We start from the raw sequence: 23,390 nt of genomic DNA, 5'->3' as shown, positions 1-23,390 counted from the left end.
GGATTTGAACTCAGGGGCTTCCTGACTATGCTTTCCAGCTCTCTCTATCCTGACCTATCCAGCTACTCCCAAGAAATCTATTTCTTCACAAACTGCCTACCAGTTTGACAGTCTTCTAAGAGGCAGCTAGGTTGCTCAGTGGATACAGTACTGGCCCTGGAGTCAAGAGGACCTGAGTTCAGATGCAGCCTCAGATGCTTCCTAACTGGGTAACTCTGGGCAAATCATTTAACCCTGTTTGCCTCTGATTCCTCATCTGTAAAATGAACTAGAAAAGGAAAGGACAAACCAGTGCAATATTTTTGCCAAGAAAACCCTAGTGGGATCCCAAAGAGTCAGATGAGACTGAAAAACAAACTGTCCCCAGTTAGCTGAAGGTCTCCAAGCAGAGTCTGCATGATTTCTTATGGGAATGTGCACAGGATTCCTGCTTCAAGTAGGGATTGAACTAAATGACTTCTGAGATCATTCCCAATTCTAAGATGTTCATTAGCTTTTCCTAAAGTAAAAAAAAAAAAAAAAAAAAAAAAAAAAAAATCTTACAGATCCGGGAGGGATTGGAGGTGGGGGGGAGGGAGGGGAGTGAACAGGGACAGGGAAGGTTTCAGGAAAGGAAAGCTGCAACGGAAACTGGGATTTATTAAACATCAAGAAGGAATTGGGCTGTTGGAAAGCAATGAAGACCCCCCTGTAAAGAAAGGGGTACAAGAAGGACTAAAGCATTAAAAGAGGTCAAGAGGGTAAAGGAGTTTACTTTCTTTGTTTATGGGGAATTACTCAATCTTAAGAGATTAGGAATAGAAAGAATGCATGGCTGATAGCCAGCTCCAGATCTTCTGGAAAAATATGGACAGGGCTGGTTGCTGTCAGGACAGAGCAAAATAAACTTTAAGGCTTTCATAACTTTGAGGAGTCCCAGGCCTCCAGGTTACTAGAATCCTTATTTTGTAGTGGCCATCCATGAAAGCCACCCTGTAAGCTCAATGTCCCTTTACAATCATGAAATGTGTGCATGCATCCTCACATATACAGTTAGTAACAGAATGACACTCTCCACCCTAATAAGAATAATACTTTCTTCAGTAATAGTTATTTTTTAAAAATACCTACTATGTACTATTTCTGTATTTGACACTATGGGAGATAAAAATAAGACATGAATTCAACTCTTCAAAGAGCCTCTGTTGTGTCCCAGGGAATATTAACACACTTGGAATCTTAGAATGTTAGTCCTAGAAAGTCACAGTAACAATAATCTGGTTCAACCTCTTTTTATGAAACAGTCTAATACTAATACAAAGCAGTCCATGTTAAAAGTTGAATTAGCTATACAGAGATCAATGAGATCTGAGTAGAATGCAAAGTATCAAGGCTGGGAGGGACCTCAGAGATTTTCTAGTCCAATTATCTCATTTTAAAGATGAGGAAATAGATTTCATGGATTTTCAAAAGGGATAAAAAGAAAAAGGAAAAAACACCACAAATTTTAAAAAGATACAAGTTATTTTTTTTTTTTTTTACCAGACCAAAGCACGAGGACAGATCAAAATAAAATTTAATTCAGATCTTTGCACATGACCCAAAGCATTAAACAATTGTCCTTTCTCCTCTCCTAACTCTACAAACTACTCTGGAGAGTCAGCAGCCTTATTATTTTCCCACTGTGGTTCTCTGAATTCTTGGAGCACACTTGTGGAAATACTTGGCCTATTGGTACTCAGAATGAATCAAGGTCTATACTTCTGGGAGCTTCTCCCCCTTTACTTGGGTCTCCCTAGTTCACCCTCACACACCCAAACCCTAACAAAGTCACATGCAACAAGCTCACGGGTTTCAATTTCAGGAAGGGAAGCTATTAAGTATGTGCATGAATGCAAATGTAAAGGGAAGAAGGGAGAGTCATTGGGAAAGATACTGATGATGTAGCTTCCCCAAGCCAAGCCTGAATCCTAAAACAGTGGACAGATGGGGAATACCCAAGGGAGTGGGTGAAGGGGATCAGCTTCAAGCTTCTATTAGCCAGCCAACATTTCCTGTGGAGACTGAGGAGGAAAAGGAGGCTGAGGGGAAAGGGATGGGATAGAAAGGTGCCTGACTGGCCCTTGAACTGAGGACCCCAGATGAATAACCAACCTGCTCTATATATTAGGTCAGGTCACCAGAAAGAACCAGTGATTCTGAGTCTCTCTGCTATCCCATAGAGCAAATTAGTAAGGACTGTGGAAGACATGAGGCAGGTGGACAGGTTGCTGCAGGCTCCTGGACATTTTCCAGCATTTGATAAAACCTCTGGGGATGTTTCTAGGAGAACAAACTTTCCTAAGGATGGGAAAATAGAGACTTCTGGTATCTGGGTAGGAAGTGGAGGGGAAGCTGAGCTAACAGCATCTATTGGGTTAAGAGTAGTGAATGGACAGAGGATAATGTACTGGATTTGAAATTAGAGGACCTGAATTTGATAATTACCGTTTGTGTGATTGTTGACCCTCTGACTTTCTCTGTTTCCTCTTCTGTAAAATAGAATGTGTGTGTATGTGTGTGTGATGCTTTCCAAAGTCCTTTCCTACTTAAAATGCTACAGTGATTCTGAATATACCTAGCCTGGGTTTCCAAAGCTAAATTTTGAATAAGCTGGAAGCCTGGCTTGGAAAAACCTAAAAGGGACCAAACTTAGTGGGGGAGTAGCGCAGGACCTGAGGATGGCAGATGAGAAGAGAATGATATAATAAGAATCAGGAGCTAAGGGAAGGGGACAAAGCCTAAAGTCACGGAAATAGTGCTTTGCTGAAACTCAGATGAACTCCTGGGAGCCCCAGCTCTACCATCTCTTAATTCTGTCACTGGGTAAGTCACTAGTTTCTCAGGCACAATTTTCTCATCTGTAAAATGGGGATGATAACCTCCTGAGACATACTTCGCCAGACAGGATGTCCTGAGGATGAAACGAATGTGAGATGAAGGAGCTTCCTTGTCCCATTCCTTGGTCTCTGGGAGCAACTAGTCTGCCTAGGCTTGATCAGTCACGGGCTGCCTAGCCCTCCCCCCACCATTCCCCCACACCAGTCAGCCCGCCCCAATCCCTCCCAGCTCAGGAGGGGAGGAGAGGGGCGTGTGTGTGTATGTGTGTGGCGGGGGAAACGAGTTGCGGCTAGCGCCCTATAAAGGCAGCAGTATCCGAAGTGGCCCTCACAGACCCTGGCCCCGCTTCTCTCCTCAGATCAAGGCACTGCAGGCAAGACGTGACTGCAGCTGACCCCCGGCCTCCTTGGCCCAGCCTCGTGAGTCTCAGCACATATCCCACCCCGCCCCCCTCATCTTCGCTCCCCTCCTCCCCTCTCCGCCTTCTCCCCCCCGCCGCCATCCTCAGCATCCGCTACCCCTGGCCGGAAGCCTAAACCTTGCACAGAATCTGGGCTGGGGGAAGAATTAAGGAGACTCCGGGGATGCGCAAAAAGGAGGGCGATGGGAGATCATCAGAAGGTCTGCACCGGGGCTAGCATTGGGGATGGGAGAGCTCAGGCTGTCGAACAAGCTCAGATAATATCTCAAGCTGACCTTCCAGTTGCTTTTTTTATATCTTCAGCTTTCTTCCATTTCTAATTTTCTATTTTTCTGCATTCTCTATTCTATCCATCTATGACATTCTCTTATAAAGGTCCCTACTTTTTCTAACATTCTGCATTCTAAGAATGACAGCTGTGACTCTCAGATTCTCTAGATGTAAGAGATGGGAAAAGGTACAGGGGGATTCCATTTGGCCAAGGAGCTCAGCTTTTAGAATCTCACTCTGCATTGGGCTGTCCGCTTCCCTAAGTGGTGCCCAGGATACCACAGACTGTCCCCAGGAATGTGTTTGCTCCTGTTACCATGGAGTGAGGCTGAGTTGCAGGCCCCCTGTTGCCAGGCAGCTAAAGGGGTGGGGGGATGGGGTCAGTCACCCCACTAGTCTTAGCCTGTCATGTGGTTGCTGCGAAAGAAGCTTTGCCCCCCCATTATTCTCCTCCTCCCCCAAATCCTATGGGTGATGGAATGTGGAGTTAGAAGATGGGCTCCCAAGACAGATCTCTGTCCTGTAAGACAGACTGACATCCCCAAGAAAGGCCTGGCTGTCAAGGATGGGAAGGAAGTTGGAGGTCCCTTCCTCTTGTTCTCCTGTCCAACAGTACTAGTTGGATTCTCACAGGGACCTGGCTACCCCGGGAGCTGCACCTGAATCCTGAGGCTTGAGTTGCCTTCTCTACCAGAGCCAGATCCGACCCCCACTCCAAACAGGTACAGGAAACCCTAAGGCCCAGGGGAGGGATTGCACCCAAGGCCTACCTGTAGGAGAATGAATCCTGTGCCTGTCTTTTCCTCAGGTCGGCCCAGCCATGACTCTCCCCTGGGGCCTCTTCCTAGCACTTTTAGCAGTCACTTCTGCTGAGACTCCAGGGTGCAAGATCCGGGTCACTTCCAAAGCCCTGGATCTGGGTAAGAATAAGAGCCAGGAGGCAGCTTTTCTTTGGCTCCTGGAGGGTGGGGGATTCTCTGGGGGAAATGAGAGATTCTCTGTTCAGGAAAAAGCCCTGGGGTCACCTCTCCTTTCCTTCCCACAGAAAAAGCCTGTGCTTTGTGAAGGTGGGAGGAGGGATAGAGGGAAGTGGGAAGAGGAGGGAGAATCCTGGGTGGAAACTGTTACCAGTTCTAAGGAAGGGTCTTACTGTCTCAGTAAAGCAAGAAGGACTGAAGTTCTTGGAGCAGGAGCTAGAAACCATTACCATCCCAGACCTTCGGGGCAGTGAGGGCCCATTCTCTTACAACATCTCTGAGTGAGTGGGGCCTGGGATTTGGGGAGCTCAGGCTAAAAAAATGGGAGGGGGTGCAGTGGGGAATGGGGCTGTGCTGTCTGAGCGACGTCCGAATTCGAGTCAGAATTTCTTTACTTGGACATAGTCCATTACCATACAAGTATAGAGCTGGAAAAGACCTTAGAAGCCCTTTAGTTTCACTGTCTCATTTTATAGATGAAAAACTTGAGGCCCAGAGAGGTTTTGTGCCACAGTGTTTCTCAGCTTTGGCAACCCATCTTTGCCAGAGGTCTAGTGAGCCAGGGTTTGTAGCTTTATAAGCTTGTGAGATTTAGAGCTGGAAGGAACTTTTGGAGATCACTTAGCAATCCACAACGTTCCACAAACAAGTGCCTACTGTGTGACAGGCAGAGTGCTAATCCTGGAATGACCCTATGCTCTCTTGGGAAGGGCACACTGCCTCCCCATATAAGTAGATGCAAAAAAATATATACAAAGTAATTTGGGTAGTAGATATTAGCATTTGGGGCTGAGGGATCACACAGGAAGGTTTCTCTGTCTCCCATTTCATTGCCTTTGCATCTGTCCTTCCTCCCTGGAATGTTCTCAGATCCTAATCTCCCCCTTTTATACTCTCTGGCTCCATTTGAGACCACCAACTGCAGTAGGCATTTTACAACCTCCCAACTAAGGAGTTGCATCCCTTCTGAGGTTATCTTTCCTCCATTCCGTATTTATCTTGTTTGTGCCAATTTATGTATATGCCTGCTCACCCATTTAAAAAACATCATTCTGAGAAAGGAGCCAGAGGCTTCACCAGACTGCTAAAAAGATCTATGACCTAAAAAAGGCTAAGAACTGATCGAGTCCAATCAATAACATTTATTAAGCACTTACTATGCACTAGGCACTGTACTAAGTGCTTAAGATACAAAAAGCAGCAAAAACCATTCCCTGGCATCCAGAAACTTATGATCTAATGAGGGAGACAACAAGCAATCAAATATATATAGGCAAGATAAATACAGGATAAATAGCAAATAATTAACAGAGGGAAGGTACTGGAATCAAGAGGGATTGGGGAAGACTTCCTGTAAAAGGGTTTTAGTTGGATTTAAAAGAAACCAAGGAAGGCAGTAGGAAGAATTTAAGAGGGAGATTATTCCAAGCATGGGAGACAGTCAGAAAAAATGTCCAGAGCAGAGACTGAATTCACACTCAGGGGAGGGGATGTGATTTATTCAAAGTCACACAGCTGATTAGTAGCAGAGCTAGGATGCTTGACTGCTAGGCCAGTACAGTTTTTACCTTACGGCATTGTCTGTAATGGAACCCCACCTACAAGGGATCCTGGGCATACTTTCTCATAATACTGGTTTCGTGTAAGGAAGTAAACACCTTTGAACTCATTTCCTACATCCTCCAAAGGCTGGGTCAAGAAAAGGTTCTGAGGTTAAGCTATGGAAGGAATAGAAAGTCTGGGAGTATAAGTTTGAGTCACATTTCTGCTATTAACTCGATGGACAAACTTAGATAAGTTGTCGGCCAAGGCAAATGGTTGAAGAAGCTGGGAAAGCTTTTTTTTTTTTTTTTTTTTTTTTTTTTGAGAGGAGAAGATTAAAAGAAGGTAGCGATTACTGTCTTCAACTCTTTGAGGTATGCTTTCATGGGAAAGATTTTTTCTGCTTGACTCCAGAAAACAGAATGGGAAATAAATAGGGGGTAGATTCAGAAAGACTAGTTTCTGTTGGATGAAAGAAAAACCTTCCATTTGTCCAAAAGAGAAATAAGTTGCTTTGGAAGATAGTATTTTCCCTAAAATGGAATTAATTCATCCAATGAGATAATATTTGTGAAGTGCTTTGCATATTTTAAAGCACCATATACATATTAGCTATTATTATTTATTCAAGTGGAGACTGAATAATCAATCATGGAAGTGGTAGAAGGGATTCCCTCTCAGGGGTGGGTTGAAGTAGAGGATGTCTGGGCTCCTTTCCAATTTTGAGATTCTATGCCTCAGTTTTTTCCCCTGTAAAATAAGCTAAGGTCCATCCAACTGTGACATCCTACATGTTGGGCAGCTAGATGGTTCGGTGGATAGAGCGCGGCCCTGAAGTCAGAACAAGGAGCCTTCCCTGGGAGAGCTAGGGCACGTATTGTCTTTCTTCTCAGATTGAGCAGTGAGGTGGCCCTCCTTATAATGCTTACAGGAAAAAGAAAGGAATATCAAATTGTTTTGTTCGATTCCTCATGACTCCATTTTGGGATTTTCTTGGCAAAGACACTTTGCCAAGCTCTCTTTACTTGCCAGCTCTCTTTTCAGATGAGGAAACTGAGGCAAACAGGGTTAAGGGACTCACCCAGGGTCATACAGGTAGTAAATGTCTGAGGCTGGATGGCACTCCAGTCCTCCTGCCTCCAGGGCCAGCGCTCTCCACTGAGCACCTGCTGACTCACTCCACAGTTACCAGGGATTATTCCAGCCATCCTGTTTTTGTCCTGAGGAGACTTAGCTCTGAAGGGGATCTAAGGCTGTGATGGTTGGCTCTGAACCTCCCCCGCTCTGTCCCTCTAGGGTGAAGGTGAACAAACTGCAGCTGGTCCAGTCAGAACTGTACTTCAAGCCAAACCACGACCTGATCCTATACATCAGCAATGCCTCCATCAGCCTCCACTTCCGCAGAGAGCTGCTCTACTGGTTCCTGTGAGTGCAGGGCAGGGAGAGGGTCGGATGGGGCGGTGGGGGGTGGGTTTGTCTGAGCCCCTTCTTTGTACCCCATCTCTTGAAGGCAGCCAGGTGGTGCAGAAAGTCAGGAAGAACCAAATCCAAATCCCGCTTCAGACATTTGCTGGCGATGTGCCTTAGTTTCTTCAACTGTGTAATGAGAATTATAGTAGCACCTAACAACCAGGGTTGTTGTGAGGATCTACTGAAACAATGTAACATGCCCGGCACACAGTAGGTGCTCTGTGCTGATTTTCTTCTGGGGGTTCCTTTTGGCAGTTATGACGGGGGCTATGTGGATGCTTCAGCCGAAGGCGTGTCCATCCATACAGCCCTGCAGTTGGCCAGAGACTCTGGCGGTCGAATGAAAGTTTCCAACGTCTCCTGTGGAGCCTCTGTCTCGAAGATGCACGCTGCCTTTGGGGGGACCTTCAAGTGAGGCTTCTCCTTGGCTCCAGAGCCCCATTCCTGCTGACATTCTCCTCACGGACTTTCCTTCCTCATGCTGGGTGGGAGAAGGCTCCTAGGGGGCTCTGGCCATTCCTCAGTCCACAGCAGAGTTAGTCATTCCAGTCTTGGACGTAAAGGAGCTTTAGTCAGCTTACGCCCTATTGTGGGTGGGGAAGAAAGTACTGGGCTAGAGTAAAAGCCATTGAATGTCTGCTGTGTTCTTGGCCCCATCTTGGGCATTGATAGGAAATAAATGAGACATGTCCCCTGTCTCCATAGAGTTTACTATCTAATGCAATTGGGTAAAGGACAAAACACATATTCAAAGCAGAATATATTAAGGCTGTGAAGTTTCACAGAAGGACAGAAAAGGGAGCTGCTGTCACTTTTAGCTGGGAGGTGGGGCTCAAGGAAGGCTTCTTGGATGAGCTGGCTCTGGGCCTGGAAGCTAGGACTGACAGGGGGATTTGGGAGAGGGCATTTCCAGAGAGGGAACAGTGCAGCAGAGGGATAGGATTTGGCCTGTCGGGGATGAGGTACAGAGGACCTGGTTGGGAAGTGACTCTGCTGTGAAGGGGAACACTGGGAGACGGGGATGAGGTAGAAGTCTGGGCGGGTTGTGGAGGCCCTTGAATGCCAGGCTGTTTAGGATTCCCCTCTCCACTCCTGCAAGGCTGTTCTCTTTCTCCCTCTTCCCTGTATCCATTGGGACACAGATGTTGAGGGTGAGAGGGAAATGATGAAATGTGTCTTGAGCCCTGCCTTCTATCCATCCCCATCAGGTTGGCCTTGCTTGTGGTACCAAACTCTACCCATACCCCAGACTCCCCTAGTCAGTCCCCTCCATGCCTGTGAGGGGTAAGGCCAGGCTGGGATGATGTTTAATGGGCTGTTCTTCTTGCAGGAAGATCTATGAGTTCCTCTCCACTTTCATCATCTCAGGCATGGGCTTCCTTCTCGACCAACAGGTGCTGCGGGAGTCAGGGGCGGGGGCTCCGAGGGGCCAGGTGGCAGGGCGGAGCAAGGGGGTGGGAGCCTGAGAGATGGCTGGATCAGGTAGGAATATGAAGGAGTAGGGGGGCGGAGGGGGGAAATGCGCAGAGGGGTCTGGTGCTGATGCTCATATTGTGATCTCCAGATCTGTCCCGTGCTATACCATGCGGGGCTGGTCCTGCTCAATTCCCTTCTGGACACAGTCCCAGGTAAGTCATGGAAACGAGAAAAGGTTGGAGTGCATGTACTTTTGACTTCTCTCCTGGTCCCTCTTCCACCCACTCCCAGCAGATCTGAGGGGGATGAGAAGCCCAAAGGTTGGGAGTGTCTCTCCAGAAGTTTAGCAAATACATCGTTATCTCCCAAACTCCACAGGCTGAGACAGATAAACAGGAAAGAGGGGAAGGAGTAGGGAGAGAAAGAGTGGACACACTAGACTTGGAATCAAGAGACTTGACTCTACCCTTTTCCTTACCCTTTACTACTCATTGACCCTGGGCAAGTCACTTTTTATGGGCAGCCAGGTGATGCAGTGGATAGAGCATTGGGCTTGGAATCAGGAAGACTTCTACTAACTGTGATCTTGAGCCAGTCACTTAGCTCTGTTTGCTGCAGTTTGCTCAAATGTAAGATGATCTGGAAAGCAAAATGGCAAACCGCACCAGTGCCTGTCAAGAAAACCCCAAATGGGTTCGTGAAGTCAGACATGACCAAGCAATAACTGGGCAGGTGTTGTGCCAGGTGGTAAGAATACAAAAACAGAAAGGAAATTGTCTGCCTTCAATAAAATTGTATTTTATTGGTAGAGACAATAGGCAGGCACACAAATACATACAGAATACATACCAAATAAGCATGAGGCAATCTGGAGGACTTGGGTCCTGACTACAGCCAGCACTTACCAGCTTTATCATTTGGGGCAAGTCACTCCTCTGAGCCTCAGTTTTTCCTCATAAATAAAGTGGAAACAATGATACTTTCCTTAACCCACAAGATAAATGTGGAACCACTGCTTTTGTAAACTCTAGAAATGTGTAATGGTTATTTTTTGTTGTTATTCAGTCATTTTGTGATCCCATTTGGGTTTTTTTTGGCAAAGACACTGGAATTGTCTGATATTTCCTTCTCCAGCTGGTTTTACAGATGAGGAAACAGGCAAACAGAGTTAAGGGACTTGCTCAGGATCACACAGAAAAGTGTCTGAGGCTGGATTTGAACTCAGTAAGATGAGTGTTCCTGATTGCATGCCCAGTGCTCTAACCACTGCACAACCTAGCTGCCCTAACTATCATTATTATTACTGTATTATCTCAGCTAGTTGGTGAGCAGGGCCTGCCTTGCCCCCCATAAATACTTACCCATTGTTGATAGCTTTGGGAAAGAGGGCACAAAATTTTAAGGCAGGGGGCTCAAATCTAGTTTGTCTTTTCCCCGAGTAAAAACTGTGTCACCCATTGGACAGAAATGGTCTCTGGCCAGGTGAAGGCCTTGGGATTGAGGTCCTGGTGTCCTTTCCTCTGGCCTGTCTGACTCAACCTTTCAATAGACATTCAGCACAGCTATTTGTCTTTCCGGAGTTTTCAGGCAGTGCTCAACATGAACTATCTTATGTGAGCCTCACAGCAACCTTGTGTATAGATAATATCATAGAGAGTAATGGTCATATCTGACATTTACATAATCCTTCAAGGTTTTCAAAATGCTTTACTCTTTTTCATAAGTTTTTTGTTTTGACTTTTTTTTTTAAGTGGTAAATGTTTCCACATCAGAAACATATGATTCCCTCAGTGGAAATGATGTTTTTATTTTATTTTTCTATTTTTATTTTCCCTAATTACATGTAAAACATTTTGGGGGGAAGAGGGTAATACATGTACATTAATTTTTTTCATAGATTTCAGGCTAGAAGGAAACTAAGATTTAGTCTGATCTCCTCATTCAACCGAGGAGGAACCGAGACCCAGGGAGGTTAAATTGACAGAAGAGGAACTGAGACCCAGGGAGGTTAAATTGACAGAAGAGGAACTGAGACCCAGGGAGATTAAATTGACAGAAGAAGAACTGACCCAGAAAGGTTAAATTGACAGAAGAACTGAGACCCAGAGAGATTAAGCAGCTTGTCTGAGGTTCTAAGTTCATTCAGATAATAACTAATCCAGGATTTGATCCATAGCCCTTGGATTCTAAGAACAGCATTTTGTACATTACACCATACTGCCTCTGTCCATTAACTCATCTGACCCTCACAACAATCCTGTAAAGTAGGTGCTGTTCTTTTAGTTCCCATTTTATAGTTGGAATAACTAGAGTCAGACAAAGTTTTCATGACTTCTTCATGCTCACATACCCTGGTGAGCATCTGAGGAGAGATTTAAACCTCACACTTCCTGATGAGTTTCTTTACTGGGTCTTGCTGCCCCTTAATACGTGAGAAGGAGAAGACATAGTACCTGCTGACCAGGAGCTTGAGTCAGGGTAGTGAGGAGAAAAAAGCTTGAGAAACAGCCAGGAGACAAGGATTGGCCTCTGCTCATCCCTTATCTGGGTGATGCTGGAAGCTAGCTTAATGCTTCTGTTGCTTGATTTACTTTCTCTAGGATGAGCAGCACCTCGTATTTGCACTGCTTCTTATGGAATGTTGTCATAAGGAAAGTACTTTGTAAATTGTAAAGTACTATAGAAATAAGAGCTTTAAATAACGTAATTCTGGGCTTCCTTTGTGGAATAGCAGCTCACACTAGCTAGAGTACATTCCACAGTTACAGGATCTTGGCATTTAGAGTTGGAGGGGACTCCCACCTTTTTACCCCAGTCATCCCGTCATTTTACAGATTTTAATTTTTATAGATTAGGAAACTGAGGCCCAGGGGTAGCAAGGTGATGACAGAGCACCAGCCCTGGAGTCAGGAGACCCCGAGTTCAAATGGGGCTACAGACATTTACTAGCCGTGTGACCCTGGGCAAGTCACTTAATTCTGATTGCCTCATCCACCCCCAATGTGAACTGAAATAAAAAGGAAACTCAAACCTAAAAAGGGGTATCATATGCATAGGCTCAAACACGGCAGTAAAGAGCAGAGGCAGATAGCAGATTCAGACCCAGAAGCACTGACTGACTGCAAACCCATCACCACAGTCTCATATGAAGAGAAGTGGATGGTGCAAGGGCAAGTGGGAGGCACAATAAAGAGTCGCTGGTTAAGAGTCCTTCTGAGTTCAAATCCAGTCTCAGACACTTCCTGGCTGTGGATCCTGGACAAATCACTTAACTGTTTACCTCAGTTTCCTCATCTGTAAAATAAGCTGGAGAAGGGAGGGGCAAAACACTGTGGTATCTCTGCCGAGAAAACTCCAAATGGGGTCACAGAGAGCAGGACAGGATTGAAAACATCTGAACAACAAGTTAGTGCAAGTGTTATGTATGACCCACTTACTTTTAAGAGGTAAGACTAGAGCTCAGATCTTAGGTAAAGAAACCATTTCTCCTCAGACTCCGAGTGCCATTTCTGATCCCTGTATAGCCCTGTCTCCGGGAAGCATAATTCTATATAGGCTGCCTCACTAAAAGTCATCGAGTTGGATGGTGATGGAAGTAAGTGCGAAACAAACCTTCCCTCCCCACAGTGCGCAGTGCAGTGGACCAGCACGTTGGTATTGACTATTCCCTCCTGAATGATCCAGTGACCTCAGCCAGCAACCTTGACATGGATTTCCGGGTGAGTTTCCAGCTTGGGCCCGGGCCGAGCCTGACTCTAGACCCCATCCAAGTGTTTTCCTATCCAAACATCCCTCTTTGAGATGCTCAGGCTGAGACATTCAGTCCTTTCTGCTCCTGTCTCTAGGGAGCCTTCTTCCCTCTCTCAGAGGCCAACATCAGCCTCCCTAACCAGGCTGTGGAGCCTCAGCTTCAGGAAAACGAAAGAATGGTCTACGTGGCCTTTTCTGAGTTCTTCTTTGACTCCGCCATGGATAGTTATTTTCGGGCTGGAGTGCTTCGGCTGGAGCTCGTTGGGGACAAGGTGAGATGAGGTGGTATTTGATCTGCCGAGAGGCTGGGGTCAGCATGGGAGTGGGAGGACACAGAGTGAATCAGGTAGAAGACTCTTTTCACCTTGTGAAGTGGCGAGCTCCCTGTCACTGGAAGTGTTCAAAAATAAGGATGATATTGTACACAGCAACAAGAAGATTATGTGATGACTAACTCTGATCGATAGGGCTCTTTTCAATAATAAGGTGATTCAGGCCAATTCCAGTAGACTTGTGATGGAGAGATGCAACATGATAAATGCAGAAATACGTATAAAAGAATTGAACGTGTTTAACATATATCGTATTACTTGCTGTCTGGGGGGGAGGGAGAAAGAAAAATTTGGAACACAGTTTTGCAAGGGTCAATGTTGAACTCTCTTTGCATATATTTTGAGAATAAAAAGCTATTATTAAAAAAAAAATAAGAATGATATTAAGAAAATTCACGAACAGAGAACTGGCCTAGTTGACCTCTCAAGTCTAGCTTACAAGTTTTTCCCCTCTTCTCTCTCTTTTTCTTTTCTTGACTCAGGTGCCCAAAGACCTGGACATGGTACTGAGGGCCACTTTCTTCGGAAGCATCATCTTGTTGGTGAGAGGCATGGGAGGATGAAATTGGCTGTATGGGAGGGAGGGAAAATTCACTCTGAGAAGGGAATGGATATAACAGTGTGTTTCCATATGGAAGTTTAGGTATATATTCTTATCCTGGGGAGTGTGTGCTCCAGTTGCAGGGCTCAAGAGGAAACCCAGCTCCCTATCTCTAGATGGATGAAGTACAAGTTCAACATCTGGAATAAGAAAACTTGAGTTTGACTTCTGACTCTATTACTTAATGTGTGACTTTAGGGAAGTCATTTTATTTCTCCAGCCTCAATTTCTTTATCTATACAATACAATACAATCTCTACAATAACAGGGGAGGACCAGATGCTCTATGAGGTCCCACAAGTCTTTTTGGTCCTTGCCACAGAACAGATATTTCAAAGATCTGTGATTTTAATGTAGGTGCTTCATCTGTCCATGAGATTGAAACCCCTCTATAATTTGGAAAATGCTCTTCAAGAATTGTTGAGGGTAAAAACCAAAAACCTTGGCTATAAGTCTCCCTGAAGTTAGTCAGCTTGGTTACTCAGCCTGTCCCTGCAGTAGAGAAGACTCCTTTCCCTCTTGAGAGGCCCTGACCTGGAGAACCAAAGGTCACTTCCAGAATGTCACAAGTGTCTATCCGAGGCACCTCCACTTCCTTTCCTTTCACTCTCTTCTTAATTGTTCTGTCTGGCTTCTGACCTCATCACTAGGCTGAAACTGCTCGCTTGAGTTGCCCGGGTTCTCTTCATCACCCAATCTTCTCATCACCCTCCTTGATCTTTCTGAAATTTGGGACCCCACTGCTCACCCTCTTCTGCCCTCCCGAAGTTTCTGTGACGTTGCTCCCTCCTCTTTCTCCCACCTCTCCCCAGTCTCCTTTAACAGTGGTTTGTCCTCCAAGGCTCTGCACTGGGCCATCACCTCTCCTCCTTCCCTACCGCCTCCCTTGGTGACCTCCGTTCCCACGGTCACTTGTCATGCAGAAGGTTCCCCAGTTATCCAGCCCTAACCGCTTCCCAAGTTCAGGCCTGAATGATCGGCTGCCTTTTGGGCATCTCAAACTGATTGTCCGGTTTGGCCTATCCCAAACAGACCCCACCGTCGTTTCCCCCAGACCTGCCTCCTTTGCAACTTTCCTCTTCCTGTTGAGAGCAGAACCATTCTCCGGGCTCCCAGCTTCTCTCCGGCACTTACCCCTTCACCCTCGCCTCTCTTGTGTATGAGCCTTCGTCCCACTGCACAGAGCTGCAGCCTGGCCCAGGAGTCACCCCTGACCATCCTGCGCTCAGGGGCCAAAGTGATCTTCCTAAAGAATGGAATTCACAAGGCACTTTTCAGTGGCCTTGCTGCGGGGCTGCCATCCCGACAGGGAGATCCGTTCTTCTGTTTGGCCTTCGAGGTTCTACACCATCTGGCTTCTTCCTGCCTTTCTGGTCTCACCGCATACTCCTCCTCCTCCCATCCTACGTGATCTGGCATCACTTGCTGTTCCTTGCACAATCACCCTGAGTCCCCACTCTGTGCCCCGCCTGTCCCTCACCCCTGCAACGTTCCCTCCTTCTTCTATGTCCTGTCTTCCCTGGCTCCTTTCAGGATTCGGGTCAATCCTTCTGCAGGAGACCTTGCTTCACCTCCCCCCCATCGGTGCCTTTTCTTCTAAATGTCTCACATGTACGTCCTTGTGTTAGAATGTGAGTTCTTGGTGGGCAAGGACCGTGTTTCTTTGTATTCCCAGCACTCAGTAGGTGCCTGGCCCTTGGAAAGTACTTTTCAAATGCTTGTTGACTGACAGACAGGCTTTGATAGTGATGACATGCCCCAGCTGGATAGCAAATAAGACCCTGAACTAGCCTCTGTTGATCGGTGGTCCTCCCATTGCTGCCCCCCCTTGCCATGGCTGCCATTCAGAGTTCTTTTTCATCCTTTCGGTGTGTTGAATATCAGCTATGTGATGTGGTATAACCTCTGAAAGAATTCAGGCTCAGTTTTCAATCCAAGGAAAGGCATTTTAATGAGATTTATACACTCAGTGAGTGGATCAAGCTCCCCAAATCGGTCAGCAGCCCAGCTAAGCAAAAGGAGGATTTTTATGGAGGAAATAGTGCTGATTACATCCCGAGATGTAAAATTTGCGGTTAGGGAGTGAGCTTGCTAACATGGGGAGGTCCTACACTCTCACAGGGCTACCCAGAATGCATAGAGAAAGCCCCACTTGGGGGTAGTAATGTATGGTAATGATATTATAAGTAGTATAGGTTCATCCAAGGACAGCAAAGCGGGGACTGCGCGGGCGCCAGCAGGGGGAGATTTGTGGAGGTTTACAATCCATTGTCCTGCTCTGCATCTTGTCCATGCGACTTTCTTCTTGGCTGGTTTCTGTCATGTTTTGTAGTCGGCATCATCTGGTAACCGGTGATGTGGGGGCAGCATGTGCCGGCCTGCTCATGGTTCTGGAGATGTCCATGGTCATTTCCGTGGGGCTTGGGCCGGGGCAACAACCAGAATCCATTCAGAGACCATCACGAGTCCGCGGATTCCAGCCATGAGGGACTTTAGCGGTCACTTACTCCAAGTCCCCGTGGATTCAGACAGAGAATCCGGTGTCTGAGTCTCAGAGGCAGTGGTGACGAGCAGAATCCGAACCTCGGCTCCCCGGCTCCCCACCTCTGTGCCCCTTTCCCTCACGGACCGTCCTTCCTGGGCCCTAACTCTGTCCCTTCTCTCTCCCAAGAGCCCAGCAGTGATCGACGCGCCTCTGAAGCTGGAGCTGCAGGTCCTGGCCCCCCCGCGATGCACCATCAAGCCTTCGGGCACCACCATCTCCGTCACCGCCGGCCTCGTCATTGCCCTGGCGCCCCCCGACTTGCCCCAAGTGCAACTCTCCAGCATGACCATGGTTCGGGGCCGGGAGAGGGCGAGGGGCAGAACTGCTAAGGGGGGGAGGGGGCCAGTCACAAACGTCACCGCCCCCTCCTTTCCTTTAGGATGCCCGTCTCAGTGCAAAAATGGCTCTTCGGGGGAAGGTACTTCAGGCGCAGATGGATTTACGCAGGTAGCAGAGGTGAGGGGTTGGGGGTTGGGAGGAAGCACAGGCCCACCACGCAGGCCCCAAGACTTTCTTCCGTTTTTCCAAAGGTTTCGCATCTATTCAAACCAGTCTGCCTTAGAGTCCTTGGCAGTGAGTACTGGGAAGTTGGATGGGACAGAGAAAGTGGCTGGGACGAGAAGCCTCCCAACAACCCCTGCCTAACGGGCCCCTCTCCTCCCCCTCCCAGCTGATTCCCCTGCAGGCCCCACTGAAGACACTGCTCCAGATCGCAGTCATGCCGCTGCTCAATGGTAAGCCAATCTCCCAGGGCAGAGGCTGGGATGGGGGGCCTGGCACCCTGGGGAGACTTCCGGGCTGGGCAAGTCCGAGTCAGAGCCTGAAGAGTTAGAAGGGCACGCAAGTCATCCCAACCGGAATAGGAATGTCCTTTGTCTCCACTTCTCCTGAAGACTGGTAAGGGAGGAACTAAGTGAAAACCTTCCTCATCTCACAGGAGTCTCAGAAAAGTAAGTGCCTCATGTTCATAGAGAGCAGAGCCTGCCCTCTAGCCTCCAAATCATTCTGAAACTCTCAGGAGCTGGAAAGGCTCCCCAGCCCACCCCTAAAGCAGGGATCCCTTCCCAGCTTCCCTGAGCATCGCCATCCAGCCTCCACCTCCTGGGCCGGCGCCCCACCCCCAGAGAGTGGTGCAGGCCTGGGCCTTCCTCTAACAACGGAGCTTGGTAGTCCTTTGGATCCAAGCAAGAATCTGTTCTCTTGCTTTTCTTTGCTACAGAGCGAACCAAGCGTGGAGTGCAGATACCGCTCCCTGAGGGAATCGACTTTGTCAAAGAGGTGGTGACCAACCAGGCAGTGAGTGAAGGGTATACAGAAGTGCTGGGGAAGGAGGGGAACTTTGGTGGCTTCTTTTTAAGTCCTCTCTCTTCTTGTGAACCATAGGGATTTCTGACCATTGGGGCCGATCTCCACTTTAGCAAAGGGCTTCGCGAAGTGATTGAAAAGAACCGGCCAACTGGTGACCATGGGCCCACTTCCTCTCCACCTCAATCTGTTGCCCCTACCTCCTGAACAGGTTTCCAGAAGGTGTCAGTCATTTATTCAAGCAAGTCCACTCTTTCATTCATGGAAGTTCAACCTCCCCTTTTTCTCTCTCAAAATGTACTGGAATCAATCCCTGCTCTTTCAATAAAGCCCTCCCCACCCCCTTTTCCCAGTCAGGACTCAAGAGACAGAAGCTGGGCTATGGACTTTTATTCCCACAATCACAGTCAAGCCCTGCCCTTCTCTCCCCTCTCCCTCCCGCCCCCAACTTCAGTTCCCATATAGTGACATGTGCATAGTCCTGAGTTGCGTTGGGTAGGGAACAGTGCATGGTGAGTGGTGACATTCAGGGGGCACCCTAGTACCCCATACCCCAGAAAGGTCTACCCTAAAAAATAAACCAGTATCAACTCACCCCTTCAAATAGCTCGAATTAATCCCCCTACTCAAAACCCTGATTAATTCCACATGAGAAATTTGGGTACAATTTGAATCCCTACCCCTGCAAGCCTGGGCCCGATTCTGACCAACTAAGATTCCCTTTGGCCAGCCAGAGAGACTTCAGCCAAGCAGGACCAGGCCTTATCCCTAGGCAGAAGTTAGGGGCTACTGGCTGGCTGGCTCTCCATCTCCCACTGCAGGGTAAGATGGGATTTAGTAGGGCTCCTTGTTCAAGAATCTTGTGAACATGGTTAAAGCTGCCAGGGGCTTGTCGGTAGGCACCATGTGGCCAGCTCCCTAGAGGACAAAGGACAGAGATATAGTAAAAGTTCACTCTACAAATCTTCAAGAGCTGATCACATGACTGAGCTACAAGTATCCCAGCTTAAAGAGACCTGGAGTTGAGATCTGTGGAGGGTCCTGTTCACTGCCTCCCAGACAGCTAACAAAACAGCAGGTGCCAAACTGAAGACACTGCCACCCACCTCCACCCAACCCTCTAACCTGCCCTCACTCCGGCTCTCCATTCTCACAGACAGGCTTTGCCCTGCCCTGATGTCTCCCCTTCATGCCATGACCCAGCAGATTTTTGACCCCACTCCCAGTGTTTTTTCACCCTAAAGCCTCACGTACGTACCTTGATAGTGAGGAAGGCAATATTGGCGAACTCCTTCACAAAGCCAGCAACTTGCTCCCCATTACTGTCAGACACTAGCCACGGCCGACGCTGTACCTCCACCTGCCTCCAGCCCCATCCCAGGAAGGATGTGGTCAGTAAGCACAAGGGTCCACCCTGCAAGTCTTCTACCCAAGAACCAAACTCAAGGCAACTGTCATCCAGTTTTCTGCTTGGCTGTCCCATGGCTTGCCTCCCACTGGCCACACTGCTCACCCCACTCTCCCTCCTTGCCCAGCTTCCCCACCTTCTGGTTCAAGGAATCCACAAACCACTCATCTCCCATAAAGTTACAAGCCATGTCTACATCTCCGTTGTAGACCAGGATCCGGTATTTCTGTAGGGAAACAGAATACCAAGTTATAACTCAGGTCCAATGCTACCTTCCCCGCTTCCCCCTTTAAAAGACACCCTTAACACAAGGTGGAACAGAAGAGGAAACTAAAGGAGTCTGAGACTAGCTCTGGTCCTTGAGGTGCCACCAACATCTAAGATGGCCTTGAAGGAAAATTTCCCCTCTCTGAGCCTGTTTCCTCTCTGTTTCTAACAGACAGGATAAAAGATCTCAAGATCTCCACTCCCCACTCACCTGGGCACTGAGAAGTTTGAGGTACTGATCATTCATGGTCTGATAGAGGCGCCGATAGTTAATGTTCACCTCAAAGCTGGCAAAGAAAAAAGGGGCCAGGGCAAGAAGGGAAACAGTCAGAAAGGCAGAGTTAAGGCCCATCTTAGTCTAGTCTCAGCTCCACTACTAAAACTGTAGAACACTGAAAAAATGGGCTATTCTCTGGGGCTCAGCTTCCCTATCAGTACAATAAGAGTTGGATTAGATGTTATCACTAAAGTTTCTTTCGCTCTGCACCCTCTAGGGTCCCCCTTAGCTTTCACGCTCAAAAAGGGCTTCCCTGTCCTTACCACTCTGCTCTCCCTGCCTCCCCCCACTTTTTAGTGACATGAATTATCCCTCAGTCCTGGGTGCTCACTTGCACATGTCCCAGCGTGGTACAGACTCAGGTATATGTAGAGCCTTTCGCACATAGAGGTTGTTTAGGTAGGTGGAGGGTGCTGTGGTGTTGGTACAGGGGGGGTCCAGCCGCACTTTAAATCCAGTTCTCAGCTGTGCCTGGTGAGAGAAAACACTCTTGACCTTGCTTTGGCCTTCCTGCCCAGGTGGCCAGCAAGAAGGACATAAGTGAAGTAATGGCACAGGGCGAGACAGAGAAGAGATGGGCTATAAGCAGATATCTCCACTTTAGTAGAAAGAAATGTACATTTGGAGTCAGAAAACTAAAATTCCGATTCTGGTTCTGCTACCTGTATGATTCTGATGAGTTTGAGATAGTTTGGGGAAGGGTCTTAAGCTAGAGTTCTGCCAAACTTACCTGGTTCCACATCTGCTTGACTGGCAATCGAGTGAAGAGATTCCCCATGTTCTGTACTACAAATGTATCCTTGTCATACCTGTGGGCAAAAGAGTAACCATGAGTCCTGGGGTGGGGGTGGCGTAGAACCAAATCTCTGAAGGTAGAGATCCCAGGTCCTCCCCTTGGCAGCACATACCGGATGTGGCCAGGAACTCCACCAGCACAAGGAGCATAGAGATTATAGATGTTGAGCCCTGAATTGCTTATGATATGAGACACCTCCAACAACTACAAGAAAGTGTATGTATGTGTTTTTTTTTGGGGGGGGAGGGTTAAGAAGGACAAATGGGAGGAAGGATGGGGGGGAGGGAACGGGTGTTTTAATACCAAAGGAAGGGTTGGTAAATACCTATGTGGACACTTCTGGTCTCAACAGACCAGAAGGAAGCAACAGAACCTCTATGGAGGTTTGGTAGACAAATCAATGGCGACACCCATACAATGGAAGCCCAGATTTAGTGGTGAGAGGATTGTAGGGACTGGACAGATGAGAAGACAAGAAAAGAGGGAAGCTCACATTAGTTGTACAAGCTGGGTCTTGGTTGTCATGGAAATTGCACTTCCCATGGCTGCAGCAGTGAATCTGAAGGGCAGACCATAACCTGAACAAGATTAAAGTGGGTGACCCAAAAGGCAGACATGGGGAAAAAACTCTTCCTCATTTAGCAGAATCTGGACCACTGGATAGCTATCATTCCCCCTCAACATTCATATTCCAGGGAAGCCCTGATGAACATCAATGGCAGTGGAGAGAAAAAGTAGCTATAAAAAAACTCTACTGTCTACATTTTTAATCTTTTCTATTACCTGGCAAGATGTTGTGTATTCATCAATCATTTAATATTTTAACCCAGCAATTTTTGCCACTCTTCACCCATTTCCTTTATCAGCTTTAAAAATCCAACTGACAGCACCCCAATTCAATTCAGTAGACATCTACCATGAGGTGTGCTACATAATATGTGTGACTTTACAAAAAAAAAAAATCACTTCCCTCTTAAAGACTTAGTTTCCTCCTCTGTAAAGTGAAGGTGTTAGATACAGGATCTTTAAGTTCCCTGTCAGCTCTAAATCCTAGGATCTGATGTGAAGGGCCTTGTGCTCAGAGCCAGGGATGCAAGAAGGAAACAAACCTTGTCCCTGACCTCAAGGAATTTACATTCTATTGGAGTGATGTCACCTTGCTCTCCCCACCTTCTGCAGCCTCATATTGAGGTTGGAGCCAAGGGCCAGACCCAGATCAATTATCTATACTATACCTTCAGGATCTTAGCCAAGTAGGATTCTTCCCCACCCAGACTTATGACTTATCTATTACTCCACAGCCCTCATTTCTTTATCATATTCTCAGCAACCCTACCCTTCCCCCTCACCTGTTGCCTAAGAGCCCATGGTAATAGGCAAAGTAGACCAAAGAATTATCATTCTGTTCATAGCAAGAAAGTCCGTTGCCCACAGCCAGACCCTGTGACACACATACATACAAATAGAACTCAGTTATGATTAGGCTTTTCCAACAGGCCAGAATAAGTATTCTCCTCCTCCTCTTCTTATCCTACCAAGGTCCCACTCCTGCCAAGACCCAAATCCAAGAACAGGGAAACAGCACCAAGCTTTGGCTCCCTGTGTTTCAGAGGGGCTATGGTCCAACTAAAAGTGGAGCCTCCTGGTCTGTCACTTACCCCATGTCACCTTCCCCCTTCCCCAATTCCTCTACTTCGAGGCTTTCCTCCTTCCTCATACCTGCAGATTCATGTTGGAATCTTGCATGACTAACATAGCCAGTGTAGGGATGTAGATGCCAGCATAACTTTCCCCAGTGAGAAACAGCTGATTGCTACGGTACTCAGGGAAGAGGCGGAAGAATTCTTGGAGCGCTGCGTAGTTGTTTTCGGCAACCTGAGCAAGGAGTAAAACAGCTGATAAGTAATTCTGTGCAGAATGCATGGGGATTTGAGTTTGTGGAGAGAGGCTGAGAAGAGCGAGGAACAACTAACGAGGCTCACCTCAGTGTCGTTGGTCACATAGTTCTTATCATCAGAATAGGAGAAGCCCACACCAGCAGGGGATTCGAGGTACAGAACACTGGCATTCTGGGGATTGTATAGGAAAGAGATGTAGCAAGCTCTTGGCTTCAAATTCCCAAGGTTTATATTTTCCTTTCCCTCCTCATCTCCCCCAGTCCTACCAAGTTCCAGGAATAAGGGTTATATTCCAAGGTAATTCCATCTGGTTGGATCTGAGGAAGAAAGGACAGCCTTAGATATCTCCCTGGCCAAAAGAATGGCAGGAAAGGTCTTGTTAGAAGGCCTTTTTCCTGAGTCACTCCTTTCCTTTTAGACTCAGTTCTCTCCAGTTACCTTCTGGTGCTAGAGAGAAAGGGGAAGTGAAAGGACAGAGAGATGGAAGCAGAGGAAGATGAAAATGTCGGCCAACTAACCAAGAAGGGGCCGTGCTCAGTGAGGAGTCCATCTAGGGAGCTGCATCCTGGGCCCCCATTGAGCCACAGAACCACAGGACTGTGCTGAGGATCCTTCTGGGATTCCACAAACCTTTAAGGGAGGACAGCCCGAGTGAGAATGTCCGTCCACACTTCCACCCCATCTCCCAGACCCCCGCCTCTCAGGCCCTAGGCCAGCCGGTAGCCCTACTCCCTGCCCTTCCCCTCGCCCACTTCCCAGGAGAACGTGCCTCCCTCTCCCGGGGAAACCTCCTCAGCCCAGCCCCGAGCCAGACCAGTAATGAAGGTGTTTGCCGCCTCCGACGTCCAAGTAGCCGGAGTACTGGCGAAAGGAGGGCTGTTTCATCAGCCCCGGAAGCCGCAGGATCTCGTCCCTTGGGGGCGCTGCCTCGGCCGGGGGGGGCCCGAGGAGAGGCGGCAGCAGCAGCAGCAGCAGCGCGGCCGGACCCATCTGCGGGGAGACGAGGCTGTTACAGGGCAGCGCTGGCTCTCGGGGGATGCCGGCAGCACGGAGGAAAAGAGGCCGGGCGCCCCGCCCCCTCCCCCCGCCGGGCTGCGAGCAGAGGGGCTGCGAGCAGAGGGGCTCCCACCTCCCAGCGGCAGCGAGCTCCGCTCACCTCGCTCTCCGAGTCCGTCTGGTTGGTGCCGCAGCTCTCTCGGGGATACAGGTGAGGAGGCCGTCACATGAACACATTTACGGGATGTGCCCGGGTCACG

At 48.0% G+C, this 23,390-nt stretch overlaps 2 protein-coding genes across 7 annotated transcripts; one reads left to right on the top strand and one right to left on the bottom strand.

The window, feature by feature from the left end:
* The first annotated feature begins 3,164 nt into the window (after positions 1 to 3,164).
* Positions 3,165 to 18,082, top strand: PLTP (phospholipid transfer protein). Of its 6 annotated transcripts, none has more exons than XM_012553888.3 (17): positions 3,165 to 3,278; positions 4,184 to 4,272; positions 4,359 to 4,470; positions 4,709 to 4,808; positions 7,366 to 7,494; positions 7,795 to 7,950; positions 8,870 to 8,933; positions 9,104 to 9,167; positions 12,583 to 12,674; positions 12,801 to 12,977; positions 13,520 to 13,579; positions 16,310 to 16,474; positions 16,563 to 16,630; positions 16,714 to 16,756; positions 16,854 to 16,917; positions 17,403 to 17,479; positions 17,567 to 18,082. In XM_012553888.3, exons 3-17 carry the CDS (start codon positions 4,371 to 4,373, stop codon positions 17,693 to 17,695), a joined length of 1,488 nt encoding a protein of 495 aa, XP_012409342.1. In that variant the 5' UTR covers positions 3,165 to 3,278; positions 4,184 to 4,272; positions 4,359 to 4,370; the 3' UTR covers positions 17,696 to 18,082. The 6 variants fall into 6 exon arrangements, with proteins under 6 accessions (XP_012409342.1, XP_023350008.1, XP_012409343.1 ...); XM_023494240.2 differs by having other exon boundaries at positions 4,164 to 4,272; XM_012553889.3 differs by having other exon boundaries at positions 4,082 to 4,272.
* CTSA (cathepsin A) lies at positions 17,864 to 23,386 on the bottom strand. Its single transcript, XM_003757338.4, has 15 exons — positions 23,291 to 23,386; positions 22,949 to 23,124; positions 22,653 to 22,764; positions 22,401 to 22,451; positions 22,219 to 22,305; positions 21,956 to 22,111; positions 21,586 to 21,677; positions 20,730 to 20,814; positions 20,349 to 20,440; positions 20,171 to 20,249; positions 19,772 to 19,911; positions 19,375 to 19,450; positions 19,033 to 19,122; positions 18,747 to 18,848; positions 17,864 to 18,406 (listed from the first exon to the last, which is right to left on the bottom strand). The coding sequence occupies exons 2-15, from the start codon at positions 23,122 to 23,124 to the stop codon at positions 18,323 to 18,325; spliced, it is 1,422 nt and encodes a 473-aa protein (XP_003757386.2). The 5' UTR covers positions 23,291 to 23,386; the 3' UTR covers positions 17,864 to 18,322.
* Positions 23,387 to 23,390: the final 4 nt, after the last annotated feature.

This window comes from Sarcophilus harrisii, chromosome 2 (assembly GCF_902635505.1).
Source record: "Sarcophilus harrisii chromosome 2, mSarHar1.11, whole genome shotgun sequence".
NCBI lineage: Eukaryota > Metazoa > Chordata > Mammalia > Dasyuromorphia > Dasyuridae > Sarcophilus > Sarcophilus harrisii.
This window is presented reverse-complemented; position numbering and strand designations above follow the sequence as displayed.

Bases quoted from the DNA above. Each gene is read 5' to 3' on its own strand.
- PLTP (XM_012553888.3), top strand. From the start codon at position 4,371: ATGACTCTCCCCTGGGGCCTCTTCCTAGCACTTTTAGCAGTCACTTCT. The intron at 7,951-8,869 runs GTGAGGCTTCTC...TTCTTCTTGCAG, and splicing joins GCCTTTGGGGGGACCTTCAA to GAAGATCTATGAGTTCCTCT. The intron at 16,918-17,402 runs GTAAGCCAATCT...TCTTTGCTACAG, and splicing joins AGTCATGCCGCTGCTCAATG to AGCGAACCAAGCGTGGAGTG.
- CTSA (XM_003757338.4), bottom strand. From the start codon at position 23,124: ATGGGTCCGGCCGCGCTGCTGCTGCTGCTGCTGCCGCCTCTCCTCGGG. The intron at 19,451-19,771 runs GTGAGCACCCAG...TTTCTTTGCCAG, and splicing joins CCACGCTGGGACATGTGCAA to CTTTGAGGTGAACATTAACT. The intron at 18,849-19,032 runs GTGGGGAAGCTG...GGCTGGAGGCAG, and splicing joins TGGATTCCTTGAACCAGAAG to GTGGAGGTACAGCGTCGGCC.